Source organism: Pseudophryne corroboree, chromosome 2, assembly GCF_028390025.1.
Source record: "Pseudophryne corroboree isolate aPseCor3 chromosome 2, aPseCor3.hap2, whole genome shotgun sequence".
NCBI classification, from domain to species: Eukaryota; Metazoa; Chordata; class Amphibia; order Anura; family Myobatrachidae; genus Pseudophryne; species Pseudophryne corroboree.
Genome location: NC_086445.1, coordinates 626374416 through 626389595, shown reverse-complemented (window position 1 = coordinate 626389595; position 15180 = coordinate 626374416). Strand labels below are relative to the sequence as shown.

Here is a 15180-nt window from a genome sequence, read left to right as displayed (position 1 = left end):
ATAGTGGAATAGTAGCCCCTTCCCCGTTGAAGGGGGGGAACCTCTACCACCACCTGCTGGAGAAAAAGTTTGTGAATTGCCGCCAACACTATCTCCCTTTCCATGGGGGAAGTTGGTAAGGCCGATTTTAGGTAACGGTGAGGGGGCATCACCTCGAATTCCAGCTTGTATCCCTGAGACACAATTTGTATAGCCCAAGGATCCACCTGTGAGCGAACCCACTGGTGGCTGAAATGTCGGAGACGCGCCCCCACGGCTCCTGACTCCGCCTGTGGAGCCCCAGCGTCATGCGGTGGATTTAGTGGAAGTGGGGGAAGACTTTTGTTCCTGTGAACTAGCTGCATGGTGCAGCTTTTTTCCTCTACCCCTGCCTCTGGCAAGAAAGGATGCACCTCTGACCTTCTTGCTCTTCTGAGAACGAAAGGACTGCATTTGGTAATACGGTGCTTTCTTAGGTTGTGGAGGGACATAAGGCAAGAAATTTTACATCCCAGCTGTAGCTGTGGAAACTAGGTCCGAGAGACCGTCCCCAAACAATTCCTCACCCTTATAAGGTAAAACCTCCATGTGTTTTTTAGAGTCGGTATCCCCTGTCCATTGCCGAGTCCATAACACCCTTCTGGCAGAAATGGACATTGCGTTAACTCTAGAGCCCAGCAGGCAAATGTCCCTCTGGGCATCCCGCATATATAGGACCGCGTCCTTGATATGTGCCAGGGTCAGTAGAACAGTGTCCCTGTCCAGGGTATCTATCTCCTCAGACAGAGTATCCGTCCATGCAGCTACCGCACTACGCATCCAGGCCGAAGCAATTGCTGGCCTCAGCAGTGTGCCAGAATGTGTATAAACAGACTTCAGGATAGCTTCCTGCTTTCTATCCGCAGGATCCTTTAGGGCGGCCGTATCCGGAGACGGCAGGGCCACCTTCTTAGACAAGCGTGTCAACGCCTTGTCTACCCTAGGGGAGGATTCCCAGCGTAACCTGTCCGTTGGCGGGAAAGGATACGCCATAAGTAATCTCTTGGAAACTATCACCTTCCTGTCAGGGGAATCCCACGCTTTTTCACATAATTCATTTAATTCATGTGAAGGGGGAAAAGACACTTCATGCTTTTTCTCCCCATACATATAAATCCTCTTGTCAGGGACAGGATTTTCCTCAGAAATGTGTAATACATCCTTCATTGCTACAATCATGTAGCGGATGACTTTAGTCATTTTAGGCTGCAACTTTGCCTCATCGTCATCGACACTGGAGTCAGATTCCGTGTCGACATCTGTGTCAACTATCTGGGATAGTGTGCGCTTTTGAGACCCTGACGGCCGCTGCGCTGTAGGATCAGGCATGGGTTGAGACCCTGACTGTCCCACGGTTACAGTTTTATCCAATCTGTTATGCAAGGAGTTTACATTATCATTTAACACCTTCCACATATCCATCCAATCAGGTGTCGGCACCGTCGGCGGCGACACCACACTCAGCTGCACTTTTTCTGCCTCCACGTATCCTTCCTCATCAAACATGTCGACACAGGCGTACCGACACACAGCACACACACAGGGAATGCTCTGACTGAGGACAGGACCCCACAAAGGCTTTTGGGGAGACAGAGAGAGAGTATGCCAGCACACACCCCAGCGCTATATAACCCTGGGATTACACTGTACCTTAGTGTTTACCCTGTAGCTGCTGTTAATATATCTCTGCGCCTAAATTTATGTGCCCCCCCTCTCTTTTTTTACCCTCTAATGCACCTGTATACTGCAGGGGAGAGCCTGGGGAGCGTCCTTCCAGCGGAGCTGTGAAGAGAAAATGGCGCTGGTGTGCTGAGGAAGAAGGCCCCGCCCCCTCAGCGGCGGGCTTCTGTCCCGCTTTAATGTGTAAAAAATGGCGGGGGCTCGGGCATATATACAGTCCCAGACTGTATATATGCCTCTTTTTGCCAAAAAGGTACTTAATTGCTGCCCAGGGGGCCTCCCCCTGCGCCCTGCACCCTACAGTGACCGGAGTGTGCGGTGTGCTGTGGGAGCAATGTCTTAAGTGAAGACAGGAGTCTTCAGCCGTTGATTTCGATGTCTTCATGCTTCTGCTGCTTCTGTTCTTCTGGCTCTGCGAGGGGGACGGCGGCGCGGCTCCGGGAACGGACGATCAAGGTTAGGTACCTGTGTTCGATCCCTCTGGAGCTAATGGTGTCCAGTAGCCTAAGAAGCGCTACCTAGCTGCCGTGAGTAGGTTTGCTTTTCTCCCCTCAGTCCCTCGTAGCAGAGAGTCTGTTGCCAGCAGAAGCTCTCTGAAAACAAAAAACCTGACAAAATACTTTCTTTCTAGCAAGCTCAGGAGAGCCCACTAGGAGCACCCAGCTCTGGCCGGGCACAGATTCTAACTGAGGTCTGGAGGAGGGGCATAGAGGGAGGAGCCAGTGCACACCAGATAGTACTAAATCTTTCTTTAGAGTGCCCAGTCTCCTGCGGAGCCCGCTATTCCCCATGGTCCTTACGGAGTCCCCAGCATCCACTAGGACGTTAGAGAAAACAGCAATTTTCGCCCGTTTTCAGGTCGAATTTACATTTGTGCCGTTTTTGTGGATAGTCGAAAAATCCGGCACTGACGAAAACCATGTGTATAAGTGAATTCACCGCCGATACACGTGTTTTGGCGAATTTACGCCACAATTTTTGCCCTTGTCAATTCGAGGGAAAAAAAGTGAAATACCCTTTTAAGTCCCTTACCTCCCAACTGCAGTCCTAATTGTGATGGCCAAGCACAGCCCTCAAGTCAGGAATGTTGGGACGTATTCAGTTGTCTTATTCATTCAGAAATTATGCTTAATCTTATACACAAATGTATTTAGCCCTGTCCAAACTCAACAAAATTGCTCCTAGTCTATGTAAAACATTTATGGGTAGTTTTTCATTTACACATGTCTATATGCCTGCACAAAATTCGTATTTGGTGAAAATGCTCAAATATTTAGACTCTGGTCTCAAGTTCTCAGACTATTATTAAATACTGTAGCTTAACAAATTCTAATAGATAAATCTTGTATATCTTATTTTATGTGTTGAAATATCAAATTACCCAGAAACAAATGAATTCATTACACAGTTCTTAAACACTGCCCTTCTCACTGTGCTTCTAATTAGACAGCCTGGTCACTTTTACACAAGAGATATGACAGATATGGCACATTGTTATCCACAGAAAACTCTGCGCACCATACTGACTGGATGGACCTGTATGAAATATGGATCACTCAATTCAGGCTTGCTCTTTGATTTCACTATACAACCAGTACTGTTCAGAGAAGTCTCGTCTTATGGACTATTAGGTGTACTCAATGTTTTTCGGATCCTTTCCGACGGAAAGGATCAGACAATGCTGTATTCAATGAGTGGTCAAATCTGACTGTCGGATTTTGCTATTCCCGACAACTATCACATGTCCTATTGTCACATATTTCTGACCCGACCAGCAGGCGGGTCCTCTAAAGCAGAGCACTGGTGTCCCATCCGTGCTGCTGCTGTCCCGGTGTTTCCGCTCCTCCTCTCAGCTCATCCTCATCCACCCCTGCTCCTCTCCTCACCCATCCCCGCTCCTCTCCTCACATGGTCCCCTTCTACCTGTCCCCGCTCGCCCTCATGACGTGTCCCCTCTCCTCTCCCGTCCTCCTCACCCGCCCGCCATCTTTTCCTCCTAATCCTCCTTCGTCCCCACACCCCCTAAAAACATGTCCCCGACCCTTTCAGACAAATCCCTGCTCCACCGTCTCATTTCATCAATCCAACTTTTTTAAAGTCGGATTGACATTGTTGGAAATGAGGTCAAACCTGTCCGATTTGGCCGTGTCTCCGACAAAAGTATGTGATCCGCGTCTATTCCGCCGATCTACGTGTTTTCCGACAACTCAGAATTTCCGACTTGTCGGAAAGACAGCAACCCCGATTTGATTAAGTCAGAACCCCTTCCGAACTGAAAAAGTCGGAAACTGACGTCTTTCCGACAAGACGGCAGTTTCCAACTAGAATTGAATACATCCCTATGGGGTGAAAGGAATGATCCTCCTATATATAGTAACATAGTTTTTGAGGTTGAAAAAAGACAATTTGTCCATCGAGTTCAACCTATTTGTGGTCATCTACACTGTATTATTTTTAGGACTAATATTGTCTGTTGCTAATGTCAGTTGTTGTGTTTATTCCTCTTTTTTTTTTTTTTAATAACCATAGTGTGTGACTTCGAACCATAACCCTGTATATCCTTATCCATTAGGTACTTATCTAGCCCATTCTTAAAAGTGTTGACTGAATCCTCCACTACTACTCTCTCAGGCAGGGAAATACAAACACGTATTGTCCTTACTGTGAAGAAACCTTTACATCTCTGTGTGCAAAATCTCCTCTCCTCTAACCTAAACGGGTGTCCACGTGTTCTCTGTGTTGATCTTACCAAAAACAGTTCCCCCGCAAGCTCTGTGTATTGTCCCCTTATATATTTGTAAATGTTGATCTTGTCCCCTCTTAGTCTCCTCTTTTCCAGTGTAAACATGCCAAGCCTTGCAAGCCTTTCCTCGTATTCCAGAGTCTCCATCCCCTTAATTAGTTTGGTCACCCGGCGAACCTTTTCTAGTTCCAGGATATCGTTTTTGTAGTATGGTGCCCAAAATTGAACACCGTATTCAAGATGTGGCCTCACTAGGGATTTATATAATGGGAGTATAACACGCCCATCCCTTGTGTCAATTCCCCACTTTATACATGCTAATACCTTGTTAGCCTTCTTTGCTGCAATCCTACTTTGGGTACTGCTGCCTAGTTTGCTATCTATGTGAACACCTAAGTCTTTTTCCAGGACAGAATCACCTAATTTTACACTATTTCATATGTACAGTAGGTGTTATTTTTGTTCTCGCTACCAAAGTGCATTACCTTACACTTGTCTGTATTAAACCTCATTCTCCATTTTGCTGGGCCTGTTCCAGTTTGACTAAGTCGTTATGAAGAGACTCAGCATCTCCCTCCGTATTTATAACCTTACACAATTTGGTATTGTCTGCAAAAACTGACACCATGCTCTCCAGATCTACTGCTAGATCGTTAATGAAAATGTTGAACAATAATGGTCCAAGTACAGACCCTTGCGGCACACCACTTAGTACTTCAGTCCAATTTGAAAAAGTTCCATTTACTACAACGTGCTGCTCCCTATTATTTAACCAATTTCTGACCCAAGTGCATATTGTGCTCCCTAGCCCTAGTTCTTGTAACTTATAGATACGTCTCATGTGCGGTACTGTGTCGAAAGCTTTAGCAAAGTCTAAAAAGATTCCATCAACCTCCTTACCCTGATCAAGTTTCGCACTAACCGCTTTCTAAAAGCCTAGTAAGTTTACTTGACATGATTTATCCTTCACAAATCCATGTTGGTTCCTATTAATAACCTTAGTGACTTCAATGAACTTCTGTATACTATCCCTTTGAATACCTTTCAGTACTTTCCCCACTATAGATTTAAGACTAAATGGTCTATAATTACCCGGTTCAGCTTTACTTCCCTATTTCAATATTGGCACTACTTCCGCTATACGCCAGTCTTTGGGAACCATGCCTGTTGTAAGTGAGTCATTGAAGATCAAAAATAGCGGTCGTGCTAGTTCGGAGTGAAGCTCCATGAGAACCCTTGGGTGAATTCCAACGTGACCAGATGATTTATTAATCTTAATTTCTTTTAATCGGTCACATACTATTTCCTCACTTAAATAAGCACTTAGTAGTGAGACATTATCTTTGTCCTGTATCTGGTCCTCTCTTGTAAATACCGTCGAGAAAAACTCATTTAATATGTCCACAATGTCATTATAGTTTTTGATTAAGACTCCCAGCTTGTACTTTAAAGGGCCTATACGCTACTTCTTTAATCTTTTGCTGTTGATATATTTTTAAAAAAATTGTGGGGTTTGATTTGATTTCCTTTGCTACTAGCATTTCAGTTTCTACTTTAGCCGCTCTTATTCCTTTTTTGCATATTTTGTTACAATCCTTATAATGCTGGAATGACTCCGCATTCCCTTCTGATTTGTATTTTTTGAATGCTCGCCTTTTTTTGCCCATTAGTTCCTTGATCTTTTTGTTAAGCCACATTGGTTTGGTATTATTAGTCCTTTGTTTGCTGCCCATGGGAATAAATTTGCGAGTATTACTAACGAGTAGTGATTTTAATACCTCCCATTTCTCTCTAGTATTTTATCCTTGAAACAAAATTTCCCATTCAATGTCCCTTAAAGCTTCCCTCATCATGTCAAAGTTGGCTTTGCTAAAGCTCAGAGTCCTAGTTGAGCCAATTTACGACTGCTTATGAAAACTGATATTGAATGTGACCATACTGTGGTCACTGTTTCCCATGGGCTCCCCTACTATAATATTTGATATCAATTCCCCATTGTTAGTTGATACCAGGTCTAAGATTGCATTGTACCTAGTTGGTTCCTCGATTAGTTGAAGTAAGTAGTGATTATTAAGTGTGTTTAAAAACATATTACCCCTAGCAGTATCACATGAATCATTTGTCCAATTTATCTCCGGATAGTTAAAATCTCCCAATACTATTACATCTCCTACTCCTGCTGACTTTTCAATTTGCTTCAGTAACACTTCCTCATCAGACACATTAATACCAGGTGGCTTGTAGCATAGCCTCAATACTATCTTTTTTGTTCCCCTTCCCCCACATGCAATTTCTACCCATAATGTCTCAACAGTATTTACAGTCCCCTCGTGATTATCTTCCCGTATATCAGGTTTTAAAAATGGCTTTACGTAAAGACATACCCCTCCGCCCCGTTTATTTAATCTATCTCTCCTGAACAGCGTATAACCCTCTACATTGACTGTCCAATCATGAGATTCATCCCACCAAGTTTCAGTAATGCCTATAATATCATATGGGGTAGAAGTGGTTTCAGTGTACGTTATGTATCATGTATTATGTGTATCATGTATTATGTGGCAGTATGTGCTCAGTGACAGGGGCACCCCTGTCATTATCGGCGCTGCTATCTGTAAGATAGGTGTAGATATTGCGCGGCTACAGCTCTTCCTACTTTGCCTCATTACTGAGGGGAAGCAGGAAGGTATGTTGACGAGATGTATGAACAAAAACATCCCCCATTCGGCGATCCTCACTAGAGAGCACAGCGCATCAGCTTCCAGAAGCTGGCTCCAGAGTACATGCACGAGATCTCGCTACTCTTGTAAGATCTTACATGCTGTCTGGAGCCGGCACCTGCCACAGCCAGGAACAGAACTATGCCTGCTGTGGAGATAGGGCAACTACACCTGCAGCTGTCAAAATCGATAGCTGCAGGTATCAGAACAGACAGTGACACTTTATCATACAAGATAAAGATAGCAGCACCGATAATATGCACCCCTGTCATGTAGCGCACACTGCCACTGTAATACATGGGGAGAAGTGGTATCAGTACACATAACGTGTGCTGATAGCGCTTCTCCCCCATATCGACGCTTCGTACATCTACCCCTCAGCCCGCCGATGTGCATGACAATGTATGACCGTTCCAACACCTGCAGCTAACAATTTCAACAGCTGCATGTGTCATTGCACATACATCACAGCCAGGGTCAGTGCTGCACATGGACCCTGGAGCCGGCCGGAGGAGACATACAGAACATCAGCACTAGGCTGATGCTCTGCGCGATCTGGAGTGGATCGCCAGAGGGGGGAGTTTTCATTTCCCCACTTCGACAAATGAGATGTACTTACATCTTGTCGATGTAGCTTCCTGCTGCGCATCGGTAAAGAGGCGAAGCAGGAAGAGCTATAGTGGCCCGATATGTGCCGCTATAGTACATCTACCCATATATGATTAATGAACATTAATTTCTAATCAATATAAGCCTTTCTAAATATATAGAAAATACATGAACTGGAAGAAGATAGACATATAGAAGAAGTCTTCTCAAATTTAACAACAACAGTAATCAGTGCTAGGTATTGTCTACTTCAAATGAAAAGCTCACAAAAGGTTTACTCTAATGCTTCTATGTTTACAGTGCTATGTGCAGATATCTATGACTAGAGTAATGGTATATGAAGTAATTTTCCTTTTTATGTGGAAATACCCACAGATCTTTGGAGTGATTTGTACAGTAGGAAGCTGCTGGAGACAAATACATTTGTTGGATATTGGCTTGTGTGTCTTGTTTACATTGTGCATTGTAGTGATTAATCATATGGCTTTCTGCATTTTTTTCTATCCTATCTTATTAAACGGTAATATGAAATATTGTAACAATAGGAACAACAAAGTCACGTGGACCTGTCCTCTAAAGTTACATTAATAAGATGGACTGTGAGATATTGTCTCTGTCCCTTTGTGTGATTTAATGAATAACAGTTGGTGGTGGAAAGCTGCCCATGGACAGAATCCAGACAAGCCAGTCTGCATTATTTTATAGATTAAGGCAGGCATGTCCAAACTGTGGCCCTCCAGCTGTTGTGAAAGTACATATCCCAGCATGCCCTGACACAATTTTGCTGTCAGAGAATGCTAAAGCTGTGTCAGGGCATGCTGGGATGTGTAGTTTCCCAACAGCTGGAGGGCCGCAGTTTGGACATGCCTGGATTAAGGGGTCTATTCAATAAGATTCGTATCTATTCCGACATGCATTTGTCGGAATGGATCCGACAACCCCTATTCAATGGATGGCCGAATCCGACTATCGGATTTGAGTCAAATCCGACAGTCGGATTTGGCCGTTACCTGTCAGCGGGGGAGGGGGGAGCTGGCAGCGGCCGGAGATGTCTGCTGCGGGGAGGGTGCACTGTCAGCGGCTGCGGCGGGAGATCACTGCGGTGGGGGGGAGCTTGCAGCGGCCAGAGATGTCTGCTGTGGGGAGCGGGGTGTGCGCTCTCAGCAGCTGGCAGCGCCGGGACCTTGATGTCTGCGGCAGCGGGGAGGGGGGTGCGCCATCAGTGGCGGGGGGTGATGTCTGTGAGGGGGGTGCGCTGTCAGCGGTGGGGGAAGATGTCTGGGGTGGGGGGCGCTGCCGGGAGTGAGAAGCCTGGCCGGGTGAGCCGTGCTCAATCTGACTTTTTTTTAAAGTCGGATTGAGATTGTCGGAAAGGAGGCAAAAACCTGTCGGATTTGGCCCCGTTTCTGACAGAAGCACGCTGCTCGGCGGCTATTCCACTGATCCACTTGTTTTCCAACAAGTCGGGAATTCCCGACTTGTCGGGAAAAAACTGCCACTATTGAATAGGTCGGTACCCCTTCCGACAGAAATCTGTCGGAAGCTGCAGTCTTTTCGACAAGACGGCAGCTTCCGACAGCTATTGAATACGGCTCTAAGTGTCTTCAGCATAGTACACGGATTAACAATAAAATTGTATATCAATACATACGATATCTAATAACAAAACTATACAACCAAATGCAGGGTAGAGCATATGAGTGAGCATACCAGTGAGGGTTAGGGCAAAGCGACTCATTATGGCTAGTAAAGGTAAATAATGATAATTATTAGGAGTCAGGGGAACAGAGGTGCACTGGTGACAAAGATAGTGCTAGGAGAAGAGAACTGGGCTAGAAAGTCCCACCCCTGAGGGCCTGCAGTCTAATAGGAAGGGGTGTGACCAACGGAGTGAACTAGGAAAGAAAGGTGGAGAGAGGTACAGTGAGTAATGAGTAGAATTTAAAACCTTTTATGAAGAGGAGTGTCTCATCAGCTAGTTTAAAGATGTGGATACTGGGGTAAGGTAGCGAGTTCCAGAGCAGTGGCTCAGCAGAGAAGTCGCGGATGTGGGAGGAGGTGACCAGACTTGAGGTGGGGTGGTGGTCAGTGGATGATCAGATTAGGTGGGAGGCAGTGTGAACAGAAATGAGGTTGGAGGTGTACTGTACTAGGGAGTGGATTATATATGTGACGGTGCAAAAATGAAATATACTCAACATAGAGGGGTGAGGACAAAAGAGCAGCTATAGAGGTAAATGAGTTGGACAGCAGGACTAAGGATAGACTAAAGTAGGGAGAGGCGGGTGAGAGAAAGTCCAAAAGGAGGAAGCTGCAATAGTCCAGTCGGGAAGTGACAAGTGTATGGATAAAAGCGTGCAGTTTAGAGATGTCCTTTAACATGTAGCAAATTGAACAGTTGCATATATTTATACTAAATATTTATATAAAAATACCTTTTCATATGGTATTTGGAGAAGATCCAGCATAACCTTATGGGCATCCATATTTTTAAGCAGCCTCTGTTGCTTCCTGCGTACTTGCTCTCCAACACCACACATTTTATTCAGCCTTTCCAATATCTAATAGGATGGAACAGCATATTATTTTTAATTTCTTTCAATGTCTAACTTTAATGACTAGCACGTGAGAGAGTCTGAATCTGGATTATTAGTGGGCTCAAGAATAAAGTATAGGGGGTCATTCCGAGTTGTTCGCTCTGTATTTTTTTCTCGCAACGGAGCGATTAGTCGCTAATGCGCATGCGCAATGTCCGCAGTGCGATTGCGCCAAGTAAATTTGCTATGCAGTTAGGAATTTTACTCACGGCATTACAAGGTTTTTTCTTCGTTCTGGTGATCGGAGTGTGATTGACAGGAAGTGGGTGTTTCTGGGCGGAAACTGGCCGTTTTATGGGAGTGTGCGAAAAAACGCTACCGTTTCCGGGAAAAACTCGGGAGTGGCTGGAGAAACGGGGGAGTGTCTGGGCGAACGCTGGGTGTGTTTGTGACGTCAAACCAGGAACGACAAGCACTGAACTGATCGCAGATGCCGAGTAAGTTTGAAGCTACTCAGAAACTGCTAAGAAGTGTCTATTCGCAATTCTGCTAATCTTTCGTTCGCAATTTTGATATGCTAAGATTCACTCCCAGTAGGCGGCGGCTTAGCGTGTGCAAAGCTGCTAAAAGCAGCTTGCGAGCGAACAACTCGGAATGACCCCCATAATTTCCATGTCATTTTTATGACAGACAATATTTTATGATCATATTGGCATACTTAAATTAAATGATTCTGAAAATGGTGTTATGCAAGTCAGATTATTGATTAACATTGATAGATATGAAACAAGACAAGCCAAGATAACTAGATCCCAGAGATGACTTCAAGAAACTATACAAAGGATCTGCAGAAACATCAGTTACATGATCTCACCCCTTTCACAATCTGGTAATTCTCACTACTCTTCTCTACAGCCGGCTTCCCAGACCCTTCCTGATTTTCCACATGCTGTAAATGGAGAAAATAAGAGAATGATACTGTGTGTACATATGAGATATTACAGCTATTAAGTATTCAAGTTTTGTTATTCAGACACTGTAAATGTACTCATTTTATAAAACAATATATTTTAAATCCTTCTTGATAATAAAACTAATGTGCAACAATACTCTAGAAATATTACATTCAATAATTATTGATTATATCAAGTCTACTTCCAATGGGCATTAGCGACACTGTTATAATGGAGACTATCAGGGGCATAAATCCCAGAGGCAAAAAAGATGCCCGCCTCCGGGCTCCAAGCCCTGAAGGGGCACCTGCATGTACAGCAGCACCTGTGTGGTTTACAGTGGGATCCAAGTAAAACCAATGCTCTTCCAACAAAGGTCTGTGGCGCACCCGCTGCTGCTGCAGAGTTATTGGCTCTGTCACAGGAGCCCTGCTAACATATGCAATTGGGGACAAGGCGGCTCCTGCTTGATACACTCAGCCTGCGCTGCAGCAAGTGACGGCACACCCACTGCTGCTGTTGGACTGTGAGATGGGACCAGCCAGTGAACGCTGATTCTGTAGGTTGCAGACAGCAGAATCACAGCTTTGCTGAAGCCCTGCCAATTCACTGTGCAGTCCCTGTAGACTGGCTGAGAGCGCTATCTATATAGAAATATAGAAACACAGAAATTGACAGCAGATAAGAATTACTTGGCCCATCAAGTCTGCCCCTTTTTTACCTTTTGGTAACCTCAACCCTATTTGATCCTTAGTTCTTTGTAAGGATATTCATATGTCTATCTCAAGCATGGTTAAATTGCTCTATTGTCAAAGCCTCAACCATCTCTGATGGTAGGCTATTCCACTTATGCACTACCCTGTCCGTGAAGTAGTTTTTCCTCAAATTTCCCCTGAACCTACCTCCCTCCAGTTTCAGTGCATGTCCTCGGATTCTAGTACTTCTCCTCCTTTGAAGAATGTATCCCCCCTGTACCTTGAAGTGTCTATCTTGCTTCTCCATTCCCTTCTCTGCTCCAAACTATACATACAGTATTAAGATCTTTTAGTCTTTCCTGGTTAGTTTTGTGGTGTAGACCTTGCACCATTTTAGTTGCCCTCCTTTGTACAGTCTCTAATGTATTTATATCCTTCAGAAAATATGCCCGCAAGAACTGAACACAGTATTCTAGATAAGGCCGTACCAATGACCTATACAGTGGCATTATTACTTATTTCACCGCTACTGATTTCTCTCCCTATGCAGCCATGCATCTGATTTGCTTTCCTCACTGCTTTTTTACATTGCTTACCTGCCTTCAACTCACATGAAATGGTGACTCCTAGATCCCTTTCCTCCTCAGTAGTTTCCACATTCTTGCCCATTCCTCTAGTTTACCTAGATTAAATGTTTTATTTCCCCCCTCCTGGCATGTCTACCCTATTGCATACTTTTGTGTCATCTGCAAAAAATAGGATTTTAATTACCTACCGGTAAATCCTTTTCTCGTAGTCCGTAGAGGATGCTGGGGTCCACATTAGTACCATGGGGTATAGACAGGTCCACTAGGAGCCACTGGCACTTTAAGAGTTTGAGAGTGTGGGCTGGCTCCTCCCTCTATGCCACTCCTACCAGACTCAGTCTAGAAACTTTGCCCGAGAAGACGGACACATTCGAGAGAAGGATTTTACACAGTTAGTGGCGAGATTCACATCAGCTCACACAAACAAGGCAAACCAAGCTAATCAGCTTGAAAACTCAGCAATGGCTGAACAAGATTACTTACCAAAGTAACAAAACAGTACTTAACCAATAACTAAGCAGTACTGAACTAAGTAACTACTGCAGTACCATGAAGCACTGGGTGGGCGCCCAGCATCCTCTACGGACTACGAGAAAAGGATTTACCGGTAGGTAATTAAAATCCTATTTTCTCTTACGTCCTAGAGGATGCTGGGGTCCAGATTAGTACCATGGGGATGTACCAAAGCTCCCAGAATGGGAGGGAGAGCACGGAGGCTCCTGCAGAACTGATTGACCAAAATTCAGGTTCTCAGAGGCCAAAGTATCGAACCTGTAAAACTTAGCAAACGTGTTCAACCCAGACCAAGTAGCCGCTCGGAAAGCCGAGACACCCCGGGCAGCAGCCAAGGAATAACCCACCTTACAAGTAGAGTGGGCCTTAACAGAGGTAGGACACAGCAATCCTGCCGTAGAATACGCATGCTGGATAGTAAACTTGATCCAGCGAGATACAGTCTGCTTAGAAGCAGGACACCCAAGTTTCTTGGGATCATACAGGACAAACAGTCTGATTTCCTGTGACGAGCAGTCCTCTTCACATAGATTTTCAGAGCCCTTAAAACATCCAAGGACTTTGATGAAATTGAGGAGTCAGTAGCCACTGGCACCACAATAGGTTGGTTGATATGAAATACCGAATACAACCTTCGGAAGAAACTGCTGATGTGTCTGGAGCTCAGCTCTATCTTCATGGGAGACCAAGTAGGGGCTTTTACAAGAAAAAGCCCCCAACTCCGACACACGTCTAGCAGAAGCTAAGGCCAATAAAGTGACAGCCTTCCACGTGAGAAACTTGAACTCAACCTCCTGTAGAGGCTCGAACCAATCCGATTGGAGGAACTGTAACACCACGTTAAGATCCCAGGGCGTTGTAGGTGGCACAAAGGGAGGTTGGATATGCAGAACCCCTTTCAAGAAAGTCTGAACCTCAGGGAGGGAAGCCAGATGTTTCTGGAAGAAAATGAGTAAGGCCGAAATCTGGACCTTAACGGATCCCAACCTCAGGCCCATATCCACACCTGCTTGCAGGTAGAGGAGAAACCGTCCCAGTTGAAACTCCACCGTAGGAAACTTCTTGGATTCACACCAAGAGAAATACTTTTTCCAAATGCGATGGTAATGTTTAGACGTTACTCCTTTCCTAGCCTGTATCAGGGTAGGAATAACCGTGCTCGGAATGTCCTTCTGAGCTAATATCTGGCGTTCAACTTCCATGCCGTCAAAGGTAGCCGCGGTAAGTCTTGATAAGCGAACGGTCACTGTTGCAGTAGGTCCTCCCGAAGAGGTAGAGGCCTCGGATCTTCCAGCAAAAGACCCAGAAGATCCGCGTACCAAGCCCTTCTTGGCCAGTCGGAGCAATGAGGATTGCCTGAACTCTTGTTCTCCTTATGAGTTTTAGAACTCTTGGAATGAGTGGAAGTGGAGGAAACACGTACACCGACTTGAACACCCATGGAGTCACTAGGGCGTCCACCGCCACGGCTTGCGGGTACCTTGACCTGGAACAATACCTCCGAAGCTTCTTGTTGAGACGGGAGGCCATCATGTCTATTTGAGGTACACCCCAAAGATCTGTTACCTCTGTGAACACCTCCGGATGGAGTCCCCACTCTCCCAGATGGAGATCGTGTCTGCTGAGGAAGTTCGCCTCCCAGTTGTCTACTCCCGGAATGAAGATTGCTGACAGCGCCACCGCGTGTTTTTCTGCCCAGAGGATGATTCTTGTTACCTCTTACATTACAGCTCTGCTCCTTCGTTCCGCCCTGTCGGTTTATGTAGGCCACCGTCGTTACATTGCCCAACTGCACTTGAATGGCTCGATCTCGCAGAAGATGAGACACTTGGAGAAGACCGTTGTAGATGGCTCTTAGTTCCAGAATGTTTATTGGAAGACTGAATTCCAGGCTTGACCACCTTCCTTGGAAGGTTTCCCCCTGAGTGACTGCGCCCCAGCCCCGGAGACTTGCATCCGTGGTAAGAAGGATCCAGTCCTGAATCTCGAACCTGCGGCCCTCCAGAAGGTGAGGTATTTGCAGCCTGCAGAGGAGTGAAATCCTGGCTTTCGGCGACAGACGCATCCTCTGGTTCATGTGTAGGTGAGAACCCGACCATTTGTATAGGAGATCCAGTTGGAAGGA

The 15180-nt window shown here is 45.4% G+C and overlaps 1 protein-coding gene across 1 annotated transcript in view; it reads right to left on the bottom strand.

Moving 5' to 3' along the window:
- Positions 1 to 15180, bottom strand: part of ITPR3 (inositol 1,4,5-trisphosphate receptor type 3) — a 418536-nt gene that overhangs the window by 206232 nt on the left and 197124 nt on the right. Inside the window, exons 27-28 of the mRNA XM_063954848.1 lie at positions 11182 to 11256; positions 10206 to 10331 (exon numbers count right to left, since the gene is read on the bottom strand). Of these exons, the coding sequence (XP_063810918.1) occupies positions 10206 to 10331; positions 11182 to 11256 (201 nt within the window). The remainder of the gene's footprint in view (positions 1 to 10205; positions 10332 to 11181; positions 11257 to 15180) is intronic.